The sequence below is a fragment of the Sinocyclocheilus grahami genome, unplaced genomic scaffold, assembly GCF_001515645.1.
Source record: "Sinocyclocheilus grahami isolate Dianchi unplaced genomic scaffold, SAMN03320097.WGS_v1.1 scaffold25.1, whole genome shotgun sequence".
NCBI classification, from domain to species: Eukaryota; Metazoa; Chordata; class Actinopteri; order Cypriniformes; family Cyprinidae; genus Sinocyclocheilus; species Sinocyclocheilus grahami.
Genome location: NW_015505204.1, coordinates 415,952 through 441,377, shown reverse-complemented (window position 1 = coordinate 441,377; position 25,426 = coordinate 415,952). Strand labels below are relative to the sequence as shown.

Below are 25,426 nucleotides of genomic sequence, written 5' to 3'. Positions count from 1 at the left end.
ATGACACAGACTGAGTATGTTTGTCACAATGAAATCTGCCTCCTCAGCTAAATGTAAATGGTTAAACAGTTATGACATAGACCAACTGATGAAACTGCAGAACTGACAGGAAACAACAGATAAAGATGTTAAATTATTAGTCTGGCCACCCTAGCGATAAATTAATGATGTGACAACTTGCCCCAGTATAATTGAACATATAACCCTTTGTAAATAACAGTTCAACTTTTCAGTTAACATCTACCTTCATTATATAGGTAACCTTGGCTGAATATAGTGTAGGTTTTAATATTTATATATGAGGGCAGAGAGGACCGTCACCTCTGGTGTGCCACCACTAACCGCTATGATCAAGATGAGAAATGGGGCTTCTGCCCTAATCCAGGTAAAACCACATATTAAGTAATTGAAATATACTTTTCTGTACACTACCGTTCAAAAGTTTGTGGATTTTATGTAGTTCTGTTCAGCAAGGGCTGAAGTTGATCAAAAGTGACAGTAAAGACATTTACAGAAGATTTCTATTTTAAACAAATGCTGTTTTTTTCTATTCTATTAATCAAAAAATTTGGAAAAATGTATTACCATTTCCACACACACACACACACACACACAAATCCAGTACAACTCTTTTCAACAGTGATAATAATAAGAAATATTTCTTGAGCATCAGCATATTAGAATGATTTCTGAAGGATCATGTGACACTGAAGACTGGAGTAATGATGCTGAAACTTCAGCTTTGCATCACAGAAATAAATTACATTTTAAAGTACATTAACATAGAAAGCAGTTGTTTTAAATTTTTATAATATTTGACAATATTACTGTTTTTAAAAAAAAACATTCAAAAACATGTTCACATTAACATGTTCACAAGCATTAAAAAAAACACATCTCAAACTTTTGAACAGTAGTGTACTGTATATTGAGTATATACTATCTAACTAAAGGAATCAAACAGATCCTGTCTATGTGTGTTCTCTCCAGTGTCAGACTGCAATGAATTCTGGGAGAGCCATCCAGAGCTGAATGCCTGTTATCAGTTTAACTTGTACTCCATCCTCACCTGGAGTCAAGCTCTTACTTCCTGTCAAGCACAGGGTGGGAGTCTTCTGTCCATCACACAGTCCAGTGAACAGAGCTATATCATAGGTATACACACGCTCAAATATTTGCACTAAAAGATCTTTTGATATCATTTCTTTGTGTTTCTTTGCTGACATGTTGCTAATGCTGGTTTGGTGCTGGTATAACTAGATAACCAGCATTGCCGTTGTGTTTGCCAGCTAAATTTAGCTACTGGAGATGATCTCATGAGCATGGTCTCACTGGTGAAGCTGTTGCCAGTTAATAAATAAATGCACTTAAAATTCACTTACCTCTTTGTCACTGTAACTGTGAATTTTCTTTTTTTTTTCTGTGATACACAAAAGAAAATCTTTGGCTAAATGGTCAAGCTTCTGTTTTCCGTCGAAGGATATTAGAAATTACACTTCCGGTCAAAAGTTTGGAATAATTAAGACTTTTACATGTTTTTTGATAGAAGCCTCTTATGCTCGCCAAGGCTGCATATATATATATATATATATATATATATATATATATAATGTAGCGTTGGTTTAAAAACAGAATTATTTCAGTGTATATGGTTAGTTATACTGTCTAGCTCTCAAAAAGTATCAAAAAGTAGTCCATGTCACTACTATATACCCAATCTTCTGAAACTATAAGATACATTTAATAGTTATATGGACACCTTTTATGGTGCTTTTGTTTGTCTTGTTAGACCTTAATAGTATGTAGTATGTAGTAGATACTTAATAGTATCTTGTTGTTTCTTTTTATGTAGTCCAGGGATTGTTACTAAAGAGTTTGTTTGAACAATTTATGACCTGGATGTTTTAGAAAGTCATGAATTTACATAGACATGGTTTCATGGACGTATTTCATTGATGTGTCACTGTTGTTGTTGTGCTCCACCAGGAAGACTCTTAGATATGGGTGTGATGGTCTGGATTGGATTAAACCATCTCAGTCAACACGGGGGATGGCAGTGGTCTGATGGATCTCCTTTGGCTCTTGTCAGTTATACCGCAGGTACTTTGGCTTATGTTATTAGGCAGAAGAGTTGTTCTTCATGGACAGTATTACCTATTAAAGGGATATTATTAAAGTTTTTTTGTTTAACAGAAGTTAGAAATCAAGTTTGGAACAACTTGAGGGTGAGTATGTATTTCCTTTAAATACCCTATTCACTGTTTGTTCATCTCTTCCTGTCCAGATCTGACCTCCACGCCGGTGCAGGAGAACCAGCAGTGTGGGGTGTTTAACTCCACGCTGGGTTCCTGGCAGAGTCTGTCCTGTGAGTCAGCTTTGCCTTACATCTGCAAGAAAACCACCAAACACAACCGGAATGCCGAGCCGCTTGGTAAAGAGATGAGTGATCTGACTGGTCATTCATTTTTCCCTTTCATTAATCCAGCTTTTTTGTCTGTCCATCCAACCGTTTCTAATAGCTCTTTGTCATTTCCTCTAACATGTCTGACTTTTCCCAGACTCTCCATTCACCTGGTTTTCTCGAGTCTGGTCTAGTTTAAGCTTCAGCCCCAGCATAAAACAGCCAGTATTACGTAAAACGTGTGTCATTTTCCAGCGCTGGAATGAGTCCGCTGTCAGATACAGACTAGTGACAATTGTTTCCATGATGGTCAGCATTGACAGTGATTGGTTTGAAAGAGAAGAATGTGGGCATGTCCTGAGTTTTGCTCAAATGCACAACAGCTGTGTCCCATCTAGAGTTTGAACTCCTGGCCCTGGCTATCAAAAACACACAAACACACAGATTCTCACAGGGTGTGTGTAAATATAGAAATGGCCGGGGTCATCAGCAACAATATAAGAAGACTAGGATTGGCTTGATACTATAAAGTTGGCTTGATTGAAATCAATGCCTATTTTTAAATATATTTTTAAATATAGAACCAATAGTTTTTGATTAAAAAAATATTTAAATTGGGTCTGGTCAGAACCTTTTAGAATTTCTACTTCTTCAAGAGCGATTCACATAATGCTAAGGACTTTCATTCAAACACTTTATTTCCGTTACTATATCATAAAATAAATCGTTTTATTTCTTTTTAGACAAAATACTATAGAATTTTGAGATCAGCAATTTATTTATAACCAGAAAATAATTACTGATTTTTCAGTACTGGACAGAAATGTATTATTGGTGCAGCCCTATTTTTTATTCATTCATTCATTCCCCAAATTTCATAAAAAACTAACACTTTTGTTCAGCTAGGATGCATTAAATTGATCAGAAGTGACAGTAAATGCATTTAAAAAGTTACACTTTTTTTTAACTGCTTCTCTTAAACTTTATATATTCATCAAATAATAACTTATAATCTTTGTATTGGTATTTAACCAGATAAATACAAAAGGGTACATTCAATGAAAAGTAAAAACAATTACAGATTGTCTCAGTTTAACCAACCCTCCCACTAATATAATATAATGTATTATATTATATTATATTATATTGTATTGTATTTTATTTTTTATTTTATTTTATTTTATTTTATTTTATTTTATTTTATTTTATTTTATTTTATTTTATTTTATTTTATTTTATTTTATTTTATTTTATTTTATTTTATTTTATTTTATTTTATTTTATTTTATTTTATTTTATTTTATTTTATTTTATTTTATTTTATTTTATTTTATTTTATTTTATTTTATTTTATTTTATTTTATTTTATTTTATTTTATTTTATTTTATTTTATTTTAACCAGTTACCCACACCATGTATATAAAGGGAAGGAAGAAAGAAAATAATACAAATAAATTAAAATATTAGTAAAAAGAGGAAAAAATTCTACATGAGAAAAATTATAAACAAACAAAGAAAGAAACATTCCTCTCTTCAATATGTATCTTCCGTCTTCCCGTTAGGTGTTGTTGGGAGTCAGTTACAGCATATCAGCACTGGGATAGGAGAACAGAGTAAATCTTTAATGTGATCTAAGAAAGCTTTCCAGGACTTATGGAAAGAACTGAGGCCATCTTAAACAACCTCAAACTTAAACAGCAGTCTGAACTGCAGTATTTACTTTTAAAAATAATTTTTAAATCTTCTTTCTGTCTATTTGTATACAAGATGACTGGCAATATAAGGAGACGATTTGTCCTGATGGTTGGTTGGACCACAATGGGTTTTGTTACCGGTGCGTGGAGGAGAAGTCGAGCTGGGACAGCTCTTCTAGTGCATGCAAAGCTCTGGAGGCAGAACTGGTCAGCATCCACTCCCTCTCCCAACAGGAACTACTACTGAAACTGCTCTCCAATGGTTGGCTGGATTTTATACTAAAGTGAAATGAAAGAATAGTTTTTCACATTATAGTGTAATTTACTGAAGTTACAGTGATAACAATATGTTATTGGTTATTTCAGGATCCAACTCTAAGGTGTGGATCGGCTTGCATAAGGAGGCCAAACTTTCAACAGTCCAGTGGTCTGACGGCTCTCCCGTCACATTCACATCCTGGTACTCTCAGGAGCCTTCCCACTGCCATGGCGACAAACAAATCTGCGTTACCGCGGACTGGAAGGTGAGATCAGAGGTCGGAGATCAGATTAATGTCACAGGGCATTAGTCATAGACCGAGCATACAGTATGTGGTCAGAAAGCAAGCACATGTCCAGAATCACCCCATAAATCAGACAGCAGCTGTGTGCAAGTTGAAAACGTTTAGATCTGATTTCAGAGACAGTCGCTGCATGAAAGCTTTATCCTGGGTAATCAGATGCACAGTCACCCGTTAGTCACAGCAGTAAACCAGCGGTCTAGGCATCCACCAGGTCACATGACAGATCTGACCTTTTTGAACTTTCCTCTGTACTTGATGAGGGATTAATTGTGAGTGTGTTTTAGGAAGGTAGATGGCAGTTTGAAGATTGCGAAGAGCAGCATGCAGCAATCTGTAAGGCAAGGGGCCTTGTTCCCCAGCATCCTACTGGAGAATGGGATGAAGGATGTTCAGAGGTGAGAGCGTACTTCAACACACACATGATACATTTCGGTGAGGAGAAATGAAATTATAAATCCAATGGCAGTCTTTTTGAATTAAAATAAAGAAAGTAACAAAATGAATTTTAAAGATCATAAAGTCATTTTTGCTTATGATTTGGTAGCAAATGCAACAGTGACACATTTTTCATGTGTCTGATATTTTCTGTAGGCTGTTTAGAATCAGAGCTATTGATGTCGATCAGTGTTATTGTTAACTAAAACTATAACTATTAAAAATAATTTATGGCAATTGAAATAAAGCTGAAATAAAATATAAATACATTATTTGTATTTATGGCAACTTACCAAAATAAATACCTTTAAGTTTAATTTTTTCTAAAATTACTCAAATAAATATAAATAATAATACATTAAATCTATGTTTAATTATAAACACAAAAACTAAATATAAAAAATATATGAGTCGGTTCTTTTTAGTGATTAATTTACCATAGAGGTTAGCAAAAATAACCTGAATTGGTTAGTGATTCACTCTGAATCATTCAAACAGTTAATTCAGTTCACGTTATAAAAGAGAAAAAGCGATGAATAAAGTGGAATATTTACCTACAATTGAATTTATTAGCTTAGCTAATAGAAACTTAACTAGCTATATTTTGGAATAGTTTGTCCAGCATTATCTGCTGGTTTATTTGTCCCCCATCATTAATTTTTTCCTGTTTATTTGTATTTATTTATTTATTTGTTGCATGATTAATTGATAAAGTGACCTGCTATTATGTAGAATAAAGTAAACATCACCACACTAATATGATTGAAGTTCAAATGTCAAAATAAAAGCGCAGCAAGAACAAAAAATGAAAGTTCCCCAGTACAGTTGAAAACACACATTTTCCATGTCATTCAAAATACATGGCGTGAGAAACATATGAATAAAATGCAGTGATTCAGTGGAGGTCTTAAAACAGTACCAAACTGCTTTTTCCCGTCTCATTACGGCACTCTCTTTTTCCCTGCATTTCTGATTGGTTGTGCTTGAGATGGGCTTTGTGTGGGGGTGAGGAGGGCAGCAGGCCGTGTGTCTGAAGGATGGAGCGGCCGTCAGCGAGGGTGAGAGCAGGTCATGTCCCGAGAACAACGGACTGATTCAGATCTGCTCTGTCGCTCTGTTCCTGCTTTTACTGGCTTTGAAAAAAGTCGGCTGCGAGAAGGACAAACGTGACGTTTATTGCCAAACATAGAAAGGGTACTTTTCAGAGATGCACACGTGCTAGTGCACGGTCATGTATGTGGCACACCCACACTTACTCAGCTTGTACTGTATGCAAAGGACAACCGTTTACTTCTGCTGAAATGGTTTTATATTGTACTGAAGGCAAAAGTGTGTAAATGGTGAAGATTTTAAATACATGCACTTTCCTTTTAACCTAAAATCTTGATTAAAGTTGAGTTGGCTACCTGATTTTGTCAGTTTGTAGCTGTTAAAATGCTTGTTTCAGTCTGGTCTAGGTTATATGAAGAACACCGAAGTAAAGCCATTGAACTCAGGGTTAATTGAGGGCAGGTGTGAAAACAGCCAGATGCCACTAGAGAATTACAGCTAAAGCTGCATCCCAAATTGCCTGCTTATACAATGAACTATGCACTATTTACTATGAGTGACTAAATCATACCTGACTATAAGTGTCAAAACTGCATTTTTGAGAGAGAAAAAACACAGATAAGTTGCATTTATTACTACATTCAGAAATAATGTAAATAAAAATAAATCTTAAGTAAAATGAAATGTTTACAAACATTACAAACACAGTAAAAATAGTTGCCCTCACTCCACAAATCCTTTAAATGTAACTGTATCCAGAACAGAACTGGAATTGAAAAAGAGGTATTAAACCAATAGAAATTCCAGAGGCGTTCATTATGTACAACATTTATGATAAATGCCAAGACTAAACAAATTGATTTAAGCAAAACTAGAACTACCGGCATCATGCGGGAAATGTGCTATATAAATAAACTTGGGATCACATACTGCTCTAATTCAGCACGAATGCAACTGTGTGCGCTTTGAGCATGTTTTGTGTGCTTGAAGTTAATTGCTCTTTGGAATATGCTTTAAGTGGCAGCACGTTTCAAATGATTAAAAAAAAACAGTGAAAGTATATTACGGAAAATATGGTAGAAGTATTTGGTTTAATATTTTAGAGAAATATGATACACTACACTAATTACTCATTCCTGTACACTGCTTACTTTGTAGTGCACACTAAATATGACATATAAATCCTATACTACACATTACAAACCATAACAATCTGATTTTTTGAGGAAAAGCTGGTTTATCTGTTTCAGCATGGTAATATTTTTTCTTTCAAGTCTTCGTCCTTTTACATTAATAATGTATCTGCATATCAGATAAAGACTTGCAGCATTTGTTTTCATTGTGTTGTGTGTATATGCAGGGCTGGAGAAGGAAGGACAACTGGTGTTATAAAATCACAGATCAGGAGCAGACGTTTGAGGATGCAGTGAAAGGATATTACTGCAGATCTCCTCTTGTTACTGTAGAAAGCAGGTATGTCAAAAAACGCCAGAATGAAGTTTTGTTGGTATTAATCAGAGAAAGCAGTGAACTGTGAATGTTGACAGCCAGACATATCGTTTGGTGTTTAGTCTCATCTGCCTCAGAATCTTCAAGGAGCGTTTTGGCAAAGCTCAGTCTGACTGCATGTGCTTGCTTACATGCTTGTTTCTTGTGCTGTGGCAGCATTAGAACCAAAAAAAAATACAAAGCATCAATTATACAACTGTAACTAGTTTGGTAATTGAATGCAATAGTATGGTAACTGAATAATAAAACATGAAATATGAAACCACCTAGTATACACTACCTTTCAAAAGTAAGAAGTCTCTCATGCTCTTTCTTAAAAATACAGTAAAAACTGTAATACTGGGAAATATTATTGCAATTTAAAAGAACTGTTTTCAATTTTCATATGTTTTAAAATGTAATTTATTCCTGTGATGCAACATGATCATCTCCAGTCTTCAGTGTCACATGATCGGAGTGTGTGGTTTCTCTTCGGCAGGTTTGAGCAGACCTTTCTAAATAGCCTGATCAGTGAAATGGGAGGCTCTCAGTCCCGATTCTACTGGACAGCTCTGCAGGACCAGAACAGAACTGGCGAGTACCGCTGGCTGACTCAGAATGGCTCGTCGGCACCCCTCACCTACACCAACTGGAACCGACACCAGCCAGGTAAGTCCTTAAAGGGATAGTTCACCCAAAAATGAATATTATGTCATCATTTTCTCACCCTTAAGTTGTTCCAAACCTGTGTAATTTACTTTCTTTACAAAAGAAATTATTCTGAAGAATGTTGGTAAGCAAACAGTTTCTGGTAGCTATTGAGTTCCACACTGTGAAAAAAATACCACACTTTAAAAAATGCTGGGTTAAATATAACCCAGCATTTTTTAGAGTGTATGGAAGTCAGTGGCTACCAGCAATTGTTTGGTTACCAACATTCTTCAGAATATCTTCTTTTGTGTTTAACAGAATAAATAAATGTATACAGGTTTGGAACCACTTGAGGGTGAGTAAATGATGACAGGTTTTTCATTTTTGGGTGAACTATCCCTTTAAAACACTTACCACCATAAACCTGGGCTAGCAGGCGCAAGCAGACTGAAAGCTCTTCATTTAATGAATCATCTCTCTCCCTCTGTCTGCAGTGATTGGAGGAGGGTGTGTGGTGATGTCTGGAGGTCAGGCTCTAGGTCACTGGGAGGTGAAAAATTGTCATACCTTTAAGGCCCTGGCTGTGTGCAAACAGGAAGTTAGTGGTAACCATGACACCCTGATGCCTGTGCCACACATAGATATGAATGCACAATGTCCGACAGGATGGGAGAGCCTCAAAGGCCTGTCTCACTGTTACAAGGTAGTACAGAGAGTATATAATCATATACCCATTATTGAGAGTCACTGTACGCACTCATAATCTTGTTTTGAATTTGATATATTTTACCCATTGATGAATTATTATTCAGTCTGTTCCTGCCGTTCATGTCTGTTGGATCATGTTCTGAATGTTTGTTTGTTTGGTTGTTGTTTAGGTCTATCACAGTGAGAAGATCCTGATGCATCGCACCTGGACTGAGGCTCAGTTCTTCTGCCGGGCTTTGGGTGCTGATCTGGCCAGTTTCCATCACTATGAAGATCAGGCTTTTGTCAAAAAGCTCCTCTACATAATGTTCCAAAGGTTGGTTTACACGTTTTCCCACCACAAGTGGGGGCTTATACACTACTGTTCACTACTGGTCGGTAAGATTTTTTTTGCTTTTGAAAGAAGTCTCTTATGCTCACCAAGGTTGCATTTATTTGGTCAAAAAAACAGTAACACAGTAATATTGTGAAATATTATTACAATTTAAAATAACTTTTTTATACAATATGTTTATTTTGTGGAAACCATCATACATTTTTTCCTATTTTTTAGAGATGCACTAATATGAAATTTCTCAGCCGATACCGATAGATGATTATTCCAAATGATATCTGCCGATACCGATGCCGATAATCTCTCCCAACCAAGTGGCAACCTCCCCGTCTCTCTCCTGAAACCAACATGGAAGTGACTAAAATTGCAATTCATCGACTGGCCACTAGAGGCTGGCTAAAAAAATATGTTTACAAGTGGTTTTGGTCTGTATAGCTAATTTTGCCCTTCATGATAACTGTGAGGGGGGTGAATTTTTTTACAACTCATCCGTTTAAATTGTATTAAGCCTCAAAGTCCTGCATAATTAAGGGCGTGGCCACTTGAGTGACAGGTGGATTGCCGCTGCTGTCACTACCGTCGAGCTAGGTGGGCGTGGTTTCAGCAACCAGCTCCCGCCTCTTTGCCCATTTTCGATTATCCGGGAGTGACACATGGTAATGTGCTGCCAAGATGGTGACGGCCATTTTTTTAAACAATCGGCTCCTACTAGCTACTAGCGATTACACAGCGATTACTATTAACTAGCGATTAAACTAGCGATTACTTAATGTCGATAGACCAACCTGAACGGGAACTTTTGTTTTGGAATTTTCTACAGTCTACACTAAGGTTCACAAGTCTGAGACCACATTGAAAACCTTGTGAGGGGGGTGAATTTTTTTACAACTCATCCGTTTAAATTGTATTAAGCCTCAAAGTCCTGCATAATTAAGGGCGTGGCCACTTGAGTGACAGGTGGATTGCCGCTGCTGTCACTACCGTCGAGCTAGGTGGGCGTGGTTTCAGCAACCAGCTCCCGCCTCTTTGCCTATTTTCGATTATCCGGGAGTGACACACGGTAATGTGCTGCCAAGATGGTGACGGCCATTTTTTTAAACAATCGGCTCCTACTAGCTACTAGCGATTACTATTAACTAGCGATTAAACTAGCGATTACACAATGTCGATAGACCAACCTGAACGGGAACTTTTGTTTTGGAATTTTCTACAGTCTACACTAAGGTTCACAAGTCTGAGACCACATTGAAAACCTGGAATTCAAAATGTAGTTTAAACCTGGAAGGTAAATCAGAAAGAATTTTTCAGACGTTTTTAAAAAGTTACTATGCAAAATAAATAAATATTTAACTGGTAATGTTTCTAGGTCAAATAAACTAACCAAACTAAATAAGCTGACAAGTGACTTTTGGACCCCACTGTATATCTGTATATATTTGTAAAAATTGGAAGAAAAAATTTAAATAATAATAATAGCCTAATAATAATGAAGTAATTAACAAGTATAATTAATTTAATTTCAATTTTAAGATTATTAATTAATGTTAATGTATTTATTTTTTCTCTCCCCTGCCTTTTCCTTCTTGTATGTTTTCAGTACAGAGGGGCGCTGGTTTTGGGTGGGCTTTACTAAGAGAAACCCTTGGTCTGATGGAGCCTGGGAGTGGTCCGATGGCACACCGGTAAAAATTCATAGAAAAAGAGAAACAAACAAAAAGGCCTGGAAAAGAGAAAGCAGAGAGTCAGATGTTTTGGATATGCTTGAATATATTATCTACATGTAAAATAGAGAAGACATGAGATAGTCATGAAAGAACATGTTCATCAGCTTGTTAAAGTATTGTCATGATGCTATTCTGCAGGTGGTGACATCATTCATTGAGGATATGAATGAAGTGGACTCTCGCATGTGTGCTGTGTACAGTGACCTCACAAACACTCTCACGCCTCACTCATGCGACTCCAAATATGAATGGATTTGCAAGGTCCCTAGAGGTATGTGTTTTGGCTGTATGGATATAGCATGTAATGGAACATTCATTTTCAACTTGCTGAAAAGACCAGCTTAGACATTCCTACATTTCCACACTGGTTTCAAGGAATATTTTTATTTAATTGTGTTTTTTTTAATTAGATGTAGTTATGTTGTATGAATTGTGTAAGTCTGTTTGTTGGGGCAAAACAACAAGATTTGTTGAAATGTAGGTATTTGATTTTTGGTTTCCTTAGGTGTGGAGTTGGTCAAGCCATACTGGTACAGCGACCGTAAGTACAATTTAGCTAAATACTATAGACTAGAGGCTTATCTTCACTTATGATGTTGATGATGATGACACTTGTTTGTGTTTATGGTGCAGAACAAGAGCCGTGGGTGTTTTTCCGTGGAGCTGAATATTACTTTGCCAGTAAGCCGTTTCCCTGGGGGTCCGTCTCCTTTGCCTGTAAGATGATGGGTGCTGATCTGCTCTCTGTTCACTCTAGAGAGGAACTGGACTTCATCAGAGAACACATGATCAAGGTTTTATATGCATTTATTTATGTATTTATGTACACTACCATTCAAGTCTGCGCACTTTTATTCAGCAAGGATGCATTAAATTGATCAAAAGTGACAGTAATGAGATGTATAATATTTAAAAAGTTCATAAATTCTGTTCTTTTGAACTTTTTTGAATTTTTGAAAAACAAAAATATTAAGGAACACAACTGATTTCAACATTGATAATAATAAAGCAGCAAATCAGGATATCAGAATGATTTCTGAAGGATCATGTGACGCTGAAAACTGGAGTAGTGATGCTGAAAAGTCAGCTTTGCATCACAGGAATTACATTTTAAAATATATTAAATAAGAAAACGGTTGTTGGAAATTTTAATACTGTTCACAACATTTAATTTTTGATTAAATAAATGCAGCCATGGTGAGCATAAGAGATCTTACCAACCTTAAATTTCTGAACAGTTGTGTGTATGTATATACATAAATACATATGGCAGAATATAATATTTACATGTTTCTATATAATAGAGCATATTTATTTGTGTCTTTGTTGTAGGTCTCTGAATATTGGTGGATTGGTTTGTCTGCTAACAGTGATCACAATGGTCTCAGGTGCCTTTCTTTGACTACCATGATGAGTCTCTTTTACAGTATAATTAGAAAAAAAGTTGACTTTTCATTTATTTATTTATTCATTAATAAAGTTGTATATAATAAGTGAAAGATAAAGGCCGAAAATATTTTTTGAATAATTCTTATGATTCTTATTTATTTAAGTTCAAAATAAACAGTATTTTTGCAATTGCATTTGGTCAACAAATATTACAGAAATCACACACTTCACCTTTAAGAAAGAAAAAGGAGCACAAGAGGAACGTACAATATGAAGCTTCATTTTGGGATTTGTGTGTGTTTTATGTGTTTGCTTTCTGCAGTTGGACTGATGGATCCGCTTTGGATTATGAGAACTGGGAAAATGGTCGATTTTACCGAAAGCCTGGCCAAAACTGCATCCAGATGTCGTCTCAATCTGGTAAACAATCACTTAAGCACACACAAGTACCATTATCCAGTATACTCAAACACAGCTTATCAACAACGTTGTGCAGGTCAGTGGTCAGCAGGAAGCTGTAAAGATCGACATGGTTACGTGTGCAAGCGCAGAACGGTGTCTTTAGTGGAGGATCCACGCGAGCCTCACTATGTCGGCCGCTGCCCAGAAAACTGGTTCTACTATGGACACAAGGTTTATTTATTTATATATGTTTCTTTGTTTTGAGATCATTTTAAGTATTGTATAGTTTTTAGGGCTGTCAAATCGATTAATCACATCCAAAATAAAAGTTTGTGTTTACATAATATATGTGTGTGTACTGTGTAAATTTATATGTATATATAAATACACACAGATACATGTATATATTTAAGAAATAAATGTAATATATATTTATATTTATATATAATATAAATCATATATAAATATGAATATAGTGTATACAGTGGAGATCAAAATGAGAGAATAATCTATAAATACTAGATTTTTTTCTGAAATATTGTTAATTTTCATCACTCAAAATTTAAGGAATATTAGCTGTTATTCTACTAACATGTTTTACAATATAACCAAAGCATTTTGTGGAAAACACAGTGATCAAAATTAGAGAACAGTAACCACTGTAGCACGAAAGAAGGTTACAACAAAAATTTTGGAGGGTTACAGCTGTCAGGAATTTGCAGTGTGACAGGGAGCATTGCCTTGCGTGAAAATTGCAGGCTGATTGGGAGATGCTTGTAGAAGGAGGTTCGAATAAACATTTTCATTCACTCTGCCATGTAGCTGTGTAAGGGCATGTTCACACTTGGCGTCTTTTTTTGAAGCTGCCACCGTCTGTTTTACATTATAATCCTTTGGAGTAAACCGTTTTCAAAAAAATCCTGAGCGCTTTTTTAAACACCATCGCCGCCGTCTTTTTCTGCAGCTCAGAGTGTCTTTTCAAGTTGAAAAAAACTGTAACTTTTCTGAAAAAAAAAAACGCCCTACGTCAAGCGCTTTTTTGGCAGCTGACCAATGACAAGCGAGTAGCGAGACCTGTTATTTCCATAACAACATGAACAAGAAAAAACGGAGAAGGTGCCGGTAGATAAACTGATCGTACTAGTTTCGGAGTTATATGATATGAGCACAAAATATTTAGTATAATAATAATGTTTTAATGTTTAGTCTAAAATATGCCGCATCATCCAACCGGAGCTCCTGGACTAAATTGTTGTAAGCACCATACTGGTTCCTTCCCCGTATAATGTCGTGCACCCCCAAACGTTGTTGTAAACCGACATTCTCTTCCCCGTTAACTTCAAAAGCCAACGCAAGAGCCAATTTCCTCTTTCTCAAAATTTTTGCACCACACAGCGCTAGGCTACTGTTGCAGCTGATGCTATAGCAACAAAAGACGCCCTCGGCTGCTATTTGTAATTGTGGTTTTTTTTTTCACAAAAAAACGCCCTTGTCAACTTTTTCTTGTCAAAAAAGACACCAAGTGTGAACATAGCCTAAGAGGCCCAACTCTTGCTGCAGAAAGCATCCCCCAAAGCTTGACACTTCCTCCTCCACCTTTCACTGACTTTACACACTCGGGGTTCAGTCTTTCCCCAGTTTTTCCCCAGCTGAACATAATGTTTCTCAGACCCAAGAAAATTAAACTTGCTCTCATCACTAAAGTGAACTTTGGACCAGTTCTCCTCTATCCACACAACATGCTCCTCAGCAAAGGTTAGTCTAGCCTTTTGATTCTTTCTGCTGATGAGAGGGCTTAGTCACTGCAGAGTGTGCTTTCAGTCCGATTTCTCTTAAACGTGCCGAGACAGATCCTTACCCTGTTCATTGCTGAACTGGCAAGCAATTCCAGCTGCAGTGTTGAACCGATTCCCCATTGAGAGTCTCCGCATTATCCTGTCTTCTCGTGGATTTGTCTTATGTGGACGACTAGCCTTTTTGGGTGACTTGAATGAATTAGTGTCACTGTAAAGCTGCAATATTCAAGAAATCACAAATTTAGAATGACCAACTTCTCGTGCAGTGACTGAAAGGGTCATCCCTTTCACCTTCGTCCCCTTAGAGAGGCCCGCCATCTTGCAATCTCAGTGAAAATTCGAGGAATGCTGCCAGTTAAATAGGGTTTGTCATGTAATTAAGGAAATTAGCACCAGGTACCAGATTAACACCAATAACTTTGAGTTATCTGTAAGGGTTCTCTAATTTTGATCAGAGTTGTTTTTCAAATATTTCATTTAAGTTTTTTATACTGTGCTTCAGAATACAATTAATTTATGAAATATGCTTAAAAAGCTGCCCTTCTACTCCTGTTAGGATAAGTTCAAATAGGACTAAGCAGTGACCTTGAAATTTAGAAAATTGTAGGTTGTTCTCTAATTTTGATCTCCACTTGTATATAAATGTAAATATTTCTTAAATATATTATTGTATAAATAAAATGTTTTGCAGGAAAGTTATACAGAACATAATAGAATTCAGTCATTTTTCTCATTAATCATGAGAAAAAATATGAAGCGGAAAAAATTCTGGACATGTTTCACAATAGTTTTCAAGTAAAAACATTTGAACAATTAACTGCTAATAATGTAGGCTCATGCTTTTTCTCACTAATGAATTACAATTCATTAAATGATGAATTAATATTAATAGCACACCAGAATTATTATAGACTGTGTTTCTATTCATTTGCTCAAGATATGATCTTTTTTTATTTACTATTTTAGGTTCTTGGGTTTTATTGTATCATTGAGAATTGCTTGTTTGTGATTGGTTGCCAGTGTCTATTTCTGCATCTCCCAACCCATCCGGAAGATGGGAAAACCTGGCGGGATGCTCAATCCATCTGCTCATCCTATCAGGGATCTCTGGTGTCCATAGAGGACGAAATTGAACAAGGTAAATATCACATCTTCATTATATTAGAGTTTCTGATGTTGTTTTGTATTGACATTTTTGTGGTTTTTACCTTTTGGTTGAAGCTTACATCGTCATGCTGCTTAATGGCTGGTCAGCGGGGGTTTGGATTGGTGCACGGGGTCGTTTTTCCTCTAAATGGAGCAATGGGAAGCCACTCAGCTATAATAACTGGGAGGTATAAAGACTCAGGATTTAATATATTTGAAATGTAATTTGATTTCAACACTATTTTTAAATGTTTTTCTGTGTGTATGTCTGCAGATGTCTAATTATAGATCTCCTGAAGAACCTCATTGTACTTACCTGTCCAACAGTCACAACTTCCGGGTGACAGGGCTATGGCAGGATGACGTCTGTACTGAGAGAGTCTATGGCTTTGTCTGCCAGAAGCCGCAAGGTAAGCTGACTTTAACAATATTAGAAATGTTTTTAATTCATTGGCATTGTGGCATATTTAATTGCGGATATACATTTCCTCTTATTTCTACATTTATATTGCCTTTGTCTTTATCTATCACTGACAATTTACTCAGGGCATCCAAGATGTAGATGAGGTTGTTTCTTCATCTGAACATTTGGAGAAATTAAGCATTACATGAGTTGCTCACCAATGGATCCTCTGCAGTGAATGGGTGCCGTCAGAATGCTGACAAAAACATCACAATGATCCACAAGTAATCCACAGAACTCTAGTCCATAAATGAACATACAAAGCATACAATGCATCTTTTCACTTCACAAGATGCTAATTGATGGACTAGAGTCGTGTGGATTATTTATGGATTATTGTGATGTTTTTATCAGCTGTTTGGACTCTCATTCTGACGGCGCCCATTCACTGCAAATGATCCACTGGTGAGCAACTGATGTTCTCCAAATCTGTTCTGATGAAGAAACAAACTCATCTACATCTTTGAAGGCCTGAGGGTGGGTACATATTCAATTTTCATTTTTGGGGGAACAATTCCTTTAAGGCAAACCCTTTAATATGTCAATATATGACATCAGTATATGTAATCAATCAACTGGGGAAAGTATGGTGATATCTGTTAAATTTATACTCTATTTACAAGTAGTGTCTTGCCTTAAAAAACAGTAATCCACAGAACTCTAGTCCATAAATGAACATACAAAGCATACAATGCATCTTTTCACTTCACAAGATGCTAATTGATGGACTAGAGTCGTGTGGATTATTTATGGATTATTGTGATGTTTTTATCAGCTGTTTGGACTCTCATTCTGACGGCGCCCATTCACTGCAAATGATCCACTGGTGAGCAACTGATGTTCTCCAAATCTGTTCTGATGAAGAAACAAACTCATCTACAGGCTTGAAGGCCTGAGGGTGGGTACATATTCAATTTTCATTTTTGGGGGAACAATTCCTTTAAGGCAAAACCCCCCCCCCCCCCACCCCCCACTGGTCAATTTTTAGATTTTAGGCTATTTTGTTTCCATAACATATATTCATATGAGTGATAACAAGAGATATCCAAAATCCCCGTTGTAAAATCCTTTAATATGTCAATATATGACATCAGTATATGTAATCAATCAACTGGGGAAAGTATGGTGATATCTGTTAAATTTATACTCTATTTACAAGTAGTGTCTTGCCTTAAAAAACAAATCATTTAGTCTTCAGCAAATCTCAAAATAAATATCTATTTTTCATACTGTAAATTATAATGTTGTGATGCTTAAATTCACTTGTAGCATTTGAAAATGATTGATTTTGAGTTTATTTAAACAAAATAATGTACAATTTTATTGGTTATTGTCCATAACATGAAAATAATTATCAGCTTTTTATCAGTGTTTAATATCCGTGCATGGCTACTTTATCTCAGATATCACCAAGCGTCCTACACAATCCTATTATACCGCTTCCTCTCTGGACTCATCTGAGTATAAGAACCACAGTTACCGTATCATTCATGGCAATTTGAGCTGGTACCAGGCCCAGAAAACATGTTTGGAGAAGGGGGCGGCACTTGTGAGCATCACAGACCCGTTTCAGCAGGCCTATCTCACTGTGCTGATCAACAGGCTTGAAGCCCCACACTGGATCGGCTTGTACAGCACAGATGTAAGGAGGCTTTAAAATCACACTGGGATGTATTTTGATGGGTTATATTTGTGTATTAAACAAGTGCGCCCTGTACCTTCATAGGATGGTATCTCTCACCAGTGGTCTGATGGCAGTGAGATTTCCTTCACTTACTGGGAAGTGTCTAATTATTACCCAGAGGGGCCCATGGGAGATGGCGGCTGCATGTCCATGGATGTTAACGGACGGTGGAAAGACGTTGAATGTGATATGTTGTTATCAGGAGCGATATGCTACATACCTCCTCAGAGTGAGTCCATTGCTCTCTGTCTTTGGATTCATTTTATCAATTGCACATTGTTGAAAACTGACTAATATCATTGTTTGTCCTCCCACAGAAAGCATTGCTTTCTCCTATGAAGTGGTATGTCCTGAGACCTGGGTGAAGTTTCGTGGGAGCTGCTATTATTTTGAAACAGTTATATTAAAGATGACCCTGGAGGAAGCAAGAAGTCACTGTAAAAAGAAGGGTACAGTACTTTAAATTAGTTTGGATCGAGAGCTCCGCCTAGTGGTGGCTTTGATCATCTTTGGTTATATTTGTATAATTTAGCAAGATTATTTCCTTTCTCAGGAAATTTTTCAGATGTTCTTACAGTTCAAGATGATGAGGAGAGCCGGTTCTTCCTTAAAGAGATGTCACCTCATTACCGGGGCCCTCAGAATTTGTGGCTAGGAATCTTATATGACACTGACAGTAAGATCATTTAACTGATATTCATTTATATTATAAATGTATTGGTATTATAATTTGTATTATATTAACTTAATCTTGTATGTGAAAAATGAAAATGAGATATAAAAATATGTACTGTATATATAAAGTGTTTATATATTTTATTTTATTTTATATTTAATATTTATACATATATACATTCTTTATTTTGAAGTTGTATTAAAATATATAAAAATATTTAAATTTAAATTAATTTTGAATATTTATATTATTTATAATATTTATATTTTATTTATATTATACTTATTTAAAGTTTTATGTGAAAAATTAAAATGTCCTTATGCATCTGTATAATAATCGCATTTTGTTGCTTTGCAGCCTGAAATGAAGATGGACACAGTTTTTGTTTTATCCAGCTGTATTTACATCCAATTAAAAGATATAGCACAAACGCATCAGAAAAAAAAGAGGGGAAAAAACAGAATCACTGAGTTGGAAAAAAGGATCACCCCCCTCCTAAAAATGACTTGTAAACTCAATCAGGTGTAGCTAATCACCTTCTTAATGGCACACAAAGCCATTTGACTTTCAACTGAGCTTTCCTGGAGCATTTCAGTCCCTGATAGTGCAACTGAAGCAAACAATCAACTATGGGTGGCAAGACACTGTCAAAAGATCTCCGGGATAAAGTTGTGGACAGGAACAAGCCAGGAGATGGATACAAAAAATTTCAAAGGCTTTATCAATGCCTAGAAGCACAGTGAAGTCTATTATTAAGAAGTGGAAGGTATTTGGTATGACACTGGATCAAGACGTCGCTCCAAACTGGATGAAAGAGCCAGGAGGAAACTGGTCAGAGAGGCGACCAAGAGGCCTGCAGCGACTCTGAAGCAGTTGCAGAAATTTATGACAAAGAGTGGGTATTGTGTGCATGTGACAACAATATTACAAATTATTGTTGTCACATGTTATTATTAATATTACAAATTGTAATAGCGCCTATTACAGACTCCTCAAGAAAGGCCACATGCAGTCACAACTGAGCTTTGACAAAACTCACCTCGAAGATTCTGAGGCAGATGAGACTAAAATTGAATTATTTGGCCTCGACACCAAACGATAATCCAATACAGCTCACCATCCAAATAACAGCATTCCTACAGTAAAGCATGGCGGTGGTAATATCCTGTTATGGGGTGTTTTCTCTGCAGCAGAGCATTTGTCAGGATAGAAGGAAAAATGGATGGGGCAAAAAACAGTCAAATTCTTAAGGAAAATCTGCTGCCCTCTGCCAGAAAGTTTTAAATGGGAAGAAGGTTTACCTTCCAACATGACAATGACCCAAAGCACACAGCAAAACTGACCACACAGTGGTTGAAGCAGAAAAAAGTGAATGTCCTTGCATGACCTAGCCAGAGTCCAGACTTAAACCCCATTGAAAATCTGTAGAATGACTTGAAGACTGCTGTCCACAAACAGTCACCATCAAATTGAACCGAACACGAGCAGTTCTGCAAAGAAGAGTGGGCAGATATTGCAAAATCTAGAAGTGCAAAGTTAGAGACAGAGACAAATCCCAACAGACTAAAGGCTGTAATTAAAGCAAAAGGTGTATACTGCAAAAAATTATAAAGCAAAATACTGACAGAAGGGGGGTGATCCTTTTTCCAACTCAGTGATTCTGGTTTGCAGCCTGAAATGAAGATGGACACAGTTTTTGTTTTATCCAGCTGTATTTACATCCAATTAAAAGATATAGCACAAACGCATCAGAAAAAAAAGAGGGGAAAAAACAGAATCACTGAGTTGGAAAAAAGGATCACCCCCCTCCTAAAAATGACTTGTAAACTCAATCAGGTGTAGCTAATCACCTTCTTAATGGCACACAAAGCCATTTGACTTTCAACTGAGCTTTCCTGGAGCATTTCAGTCCCTGATAGTGCAACTGAAGCAAACAATCAACTATGGGTGGCAAGACACTGTCAAAAGATCTCCGGGATAAAGTTGTGGACAGGAACAAGCCAGGAGATGGATACAAAAAATTTCAAAGGCTTTATCAATGCCTAGAAGCACAGTGAAGTCTATTATTAAGAAGTGGAAGGTATTTGGTATGACACTGGATCAAGACGTCGCTCCAAACTGGATGAAAGAGCCAGGAGGAAACTGGTCAGAGAGGCGACCAAGAGGCCTGCAGCGACTCTGAAGCAGTTGCAGAAATTTATGACAAAGAGTGGGTATTGTGTGCATGTGACAACAATATTACAAATTATTGTTGTCACATGTTATTATTAATATTACAAATTGTAATAGCGCCTATTACAGACTCCTCAAGAAAGGCCACATGCAGTCACAACTGAGCTTTGACAAAACTCACCTCGAAGATTCTGAGGCAGATGAGACTAAAATTGAATTATTTGGCCTCGACACCAAACGATAATCCAATACAGCTCACCATCCAAATAACAGCATTCCTACAGTAAAGCATGGCGGTGGTAATATCCTGTTATGGGGTGTTTTCTCTGCAGCAGAGCATTTGTCAGGATAGAAGGAAAAATGGATGGGGCAAAAAACAGTCAAATTCTTAAGGAAAATCTGCTGCCCTCTGCCAGAAAGTTTTAAATGGGAAGAAGGTTTACCTTCCAACATGACAATGACCCAAAGCACACAGCAAAACTGACCACACAGTGGTTGAAGCAGAAAAAAGTGAATGTCCTTGCATGACCTAGCCAGAGTCCAGACTTAAACCCCATTGAAAATCTGTAGAATGACTTGAAGACTGCTGTCCACAAACAGTCACCATCAAATTGAACCGAACACGAGCAGTTCTGCAAAGAAGAGTGGGCAGATATTGCAAAATCTAGAAGTGCAAAGTTAGAGACAGAGACAAATCCCAACAGACTAAAGGCTGTAATTAAAGCAAAAGGTGTATACTGCAAAAAATTATAAAGCAAAATACTGACAGAAGGGGGGTGATCCTTTTTCCAACTCAGTGATTCTGGTTTTTTTTTCTGACATGGTGTTATATCTTTCACTTGGATGTTATACGTTGCACTAAGTAAGTACAGCTGGATGAAACAAAATCTGTGTCCGCCTTCATTTCATGCTGCAAAACAACAAAATGTGATTATTTTAAAGAGGGTGATTCTTTTCTATACCCACTGTATACCTCTATTTATCTATCTAACCGTCTTCTCTCTTTATATACTATATATATAGTATATTATTTTATTTATATTATCTATCTATCGGTCTTTTTATCTTTATAATATATGTAATATATTGATTATTTTATTTATGTTATGCAATATTTATTAAAAGTTGTATGTTAAAAATGAAATTGATGTTGTTTGAGACAATTAACCAAACTGCTTATTTTAGCTGATGCTTTGACTCGACTGGATGGCTCACCGCTCCATTACACTAACTGGCGTTCCAAAGCTCCAGATGCCGGTGACATGAGGGCTGATTCATGTGTGACCATGCGGGTTTCAGATGCTGTGTGGCAGTTAGCCGACTGCACTGAGAAACTGGGCTTTATCTGCAAAACCTCAACAGGTAAAAGGCATGGTTTTCAACCTCATGAGCACAAACCACCAGCGGAGGCTCAGTACAGTCCCGATCCTCTGATATTTACTGCGGTAACAATACCAGAAAATCACTGTTGACCTTAGAGTGGCAACATTTCTTTGTTGCAGTAAATGTTCTGTATCATTTGTGCACGGACTCACAAATGGCAAAACAAAGTATCTGTTAGAGGAATAGTTTACACAGATGCAAAGGTCATCACTTACTCACCCAGTCTTATGACTTACTTTCTTCTGTGGTTTTGAGAGCCGTGGCTGAGGACAACATTTGATCAGTTAATACTTCCGCCGTGTAGTTGCTCGGATTTTTATTCAGATGTTTTGCTTTGCATCACAGGTGCCATCAAAGAGGTAGAAGTGGAGCCATTGAAAGGTTAGAATATTTTTTTTTAATATAATTTTTTCAAGTAACAAAACAAAATGTTGTGAATCATACTTTTGAGGAATTGGCAACTTTTTATGCATCTCTTTTTTCCCAATGCGAACTACTCCCAGTTCCTCAAAATTGAGTGTACTCAGCAGACTTTGTAATTTGTCTACAGTGACAATGTAGTCAGGCGTCATTTGAAAACTGATAAGAAATCATGTTACAAAATATTTTACAAGGGCTGAACTTGAAAGCTTTCATCATGTACTGAAACTCAACCGTGCAAGTTTCTTTCCAGGTCTACACCAAGGTGTGATCTCAGCAGCTGCGTTGGTGGCCATTGTGCTGTTTGCTGTGGTGATCGGATCATTGTGGCTCCTTTACAAGAGAAACTCTCTGTGCATCCTAAGGCTTCCAACGTTTGGCAGCGCCTATTACAGACAGACAAGATCCCAAGGAAACGACCAAGATGAAAATGTTTTACTCCCAGACCTAGAGACACAAGCAGGGGACTAGTATGTGTTTGTGTGAGCGTATAGGTGCATGTTTCCATTTGTGTTTTGAGTGAGAGTGTGTTCATTCAGTCAGGGAAACTGCAGAAGGAATGATGAGGATAGTCGAGTTGTCTGTCCGTACTGTAGCTATAGGAGGATACTGTGCACATACAGATCTTATAAAGCCCCAAGACAGACCATTTAAACGCATTATGAAAGGGATATCCTTTATGAAGTGAGAAGTGGATCTTTTTCACTTTGTCTTATATTCAGGACAACAACAGAATTCCTCTTGGATGTAAAAGTTAAAATGGGCCAAATGGCTTGTTTGTTGAGTGTGGTTTAATATTGTTAAGGTGTTGAGGCCTGTTTACACTAAAACAAATGTATATCATGAAAATGTGTAAAACAAAAAAAAACATTGGACAGTTTGAATGACACTGCAATTTCATTTTCTGACACCCGCTTGTCATGAAGAAGAAAAAAGGCTAGTTCCAGATTGTTCCTCTGTTGTTTATTGTCACTTATCAAAATATGCCACCAAGTCGTAGTTTTATGTAACGGCAGCATGTTTGGGCACATAACCAAAAGTGTGACTCTTATTGGTTGTCTAGTTTTCTTTGCTCTGCGATGGCAACGAGATTAGAACTCCTCTCTGTAAAAAAAAGTTCCATCAGTTTATCGCACAAATTTTTAGCATCAAACATTCGTCTTTTTGTGAACAGGCCTTTAAAGTCAACATGAAATCAAAATTGACCCTATTTACTTTCTTAAAGGTGCACTCAGTATTTTTATCCTCATTAAAAGTTACAAATAGTATTTTGAAAAGGAGATATAACAAAACAAATGAATTCCTAGTCTTAATGGGCACGATCTTGTTAAACAAAAAACAAAAAAAAATCTTTGTAATCTTTTATCAAAATATAACAACTTGCTCCATTTCTGAAACAAATTTCCTTTCTGATGACATCACCAAGGCCACTTATATTTTAACCAATGGTTGTCTGGCAGTGTGTGAAGAGGGGACGAGTCATTCACAATTGACTGCAAACTGTTGTACGAAGCAGACACTTTTAATAATGGGTAACATTTCGAAACATCCATCACATTACGAAAGTAAAAGGGGTTGTGGGTGTCATTTCTTGTTGACTTTTAAGTGTTACTTTTTAACATTTGCAACTATTCAAAAATGCAACTTTTGGATCTCTATGATCCTTCTATCCAGGGCGAACTGCTTTTTTGAAGTCTTCAAATAATTAATCTTCAGCAGGATGCCTGTTCTTAAAAGTAGTTTGTTCTAATTAAAACAATAAACTACTATCAAAAAGAGTCCACATATCCAAAATAAGCCACTGCACACCAAAGCAAAGCAGAACAGCTTGGTCATGAGTAAACGTTTACCTTGCACCTTTGGTGGTGTTATCAGTGTTACAACCTTATTTTAGTATTATTTTCTCTCCTTTGAAATATGAAACTGGTTTGATCAGAAGTGTGTGTGCATTACATGTTTGTTCTTTATGTGCACCTTACTTTTGCACAGCTCCCAGATCACAGGAGCCGTGTTGTTGTAATAAAGGCCACAGATGCACTTCAAATTCTTATTCCGTGGTTTAAAAAATAATCTACGTTAAAAAACTTCCTCTTTATTGCAGCTGTGTTTGCTTCTCTGTCTTTTAGCATTGTCTAATGGAAATTATTAATGCTTCATTTAAGAATTTATTCTATTGCAAACATGTGAATGAAGAACATTGTTTTTAATCATCTAGTGTTTCTCTACATTTTTGGGAATAAGGGCACACACAACGACTACATTCAAGTTTCAGAAATCCCCTCTGTACTTCCTAATAAGCCATGCATATTAAACCGCCTTGTATATTTAGTAATTCTGTTGTGGTAAAGAGTGTGATTGTGGTAGGGAGAACTATGTTGCAAGACAATCAAGGCTTCATTGTTTTGCTGAAACAGATTTCATGTATTGGTAATACATTTTGATAAGCAGTTACATTCTAAAATACAGTAGCTTCTTTCAATTCTGAACTTTTATATTACTGTAAAACTGTGGATTTGTGTGTTTTTCCATATGTATGATTGTGTTTAAAGGGTCTGCATAGTGTTATTGTGTGTCACAGTTTACATTTTGCTCTTTTTGGTAATGTTTAGCAGTTTTTCAGTATAAGGTATAATTGTCACTGTTTGTTTTGTGAGGTTTTTTTTCTCTTCTTTTCAAGAACACTTGATCAGTTTAATGTGGCCAAATGTATTTTCAATATGTTTCACCTGATCCACGATTTAAAATAAATGATTAAAACCTCTGTAAAACCCATCTTTAGTCAAATAAGTCGAACTGATCGTGACTTTTAAGCAGAGAAAATACGCAGCGATTCTATAATCAAACAC

General features: G+C 36.4%; 1 protein-coding gene across 1 annotated transcript; it reads left to right on the top strand.

Annotated features, from left to right (window-relative positions):
- Positions 1 to 25,426, top strand: pla2r1 (phospholipase A2 receptor 1). Its single transcript, XM_016250031.1, has 29 exons — positions 1 to 14; positions 309 to 385; positions 991 to 1,155; positions 1,987 to 2,100; positions 2,285 to 2,431; positions 4,170 to 4,358; positions 4,463 to 4,620; positions 4,944 to 5,054; positions 7,505 to 7,617; positions 8,132 to 8,301; positions 8,778 to 8,986; positions 9,162 to 9,307; positions 10,923 to 11,007; positions 11,188 to 11,320; positions 11,555 to 11,590; positions 11,683 to 11,843; positions 12,382 to 12,437; positions 12,761 to 12,858; positions 12,935 to 13,071; positions 15,657 to 15,774; positions 15,858 to 15,970; positions 16,057 to 16,192; positions 17,649 to 17,887; positions 17,972 to 18,158; positions 18,247 to 18,378; positions 18,483 to 18,605; positions 21,963 to 22,139; positions 22,506 to 22,541; positions 22,834 to 25,426. Exons 1-29 carry the CDS (start codon positions 1 to 3, stop codon positions 23,049 to 23,051), a joined length of 3,798 nt encoding a protein of 1,265 aa, XP_016105517.1. The 3' UTR covers positions 23,052 to 25,426.

What these genes read in the sequence shown, in the direction of transcription:
- pla2r1 (XM_016250031.1), top strand. An exon ending in GCCTGTCTCACTGTTACAAG is followed by an intron (nt 8,987 to 9,161) that starts GTAGTACAGAGA and finishes GTTGTTGTTTAG; the next exon opens with GTCTATCACAGTGAGAAGAT. An exon ending in AGTGATCACAATGGTCTCAG is followed by an intron (nt 12,438 to 12,760) that starts GTGCCTTTCTTT and finishes TGCTTTCTGCAG; the next exon opens with TTGGACTGATGGATCCGCTT.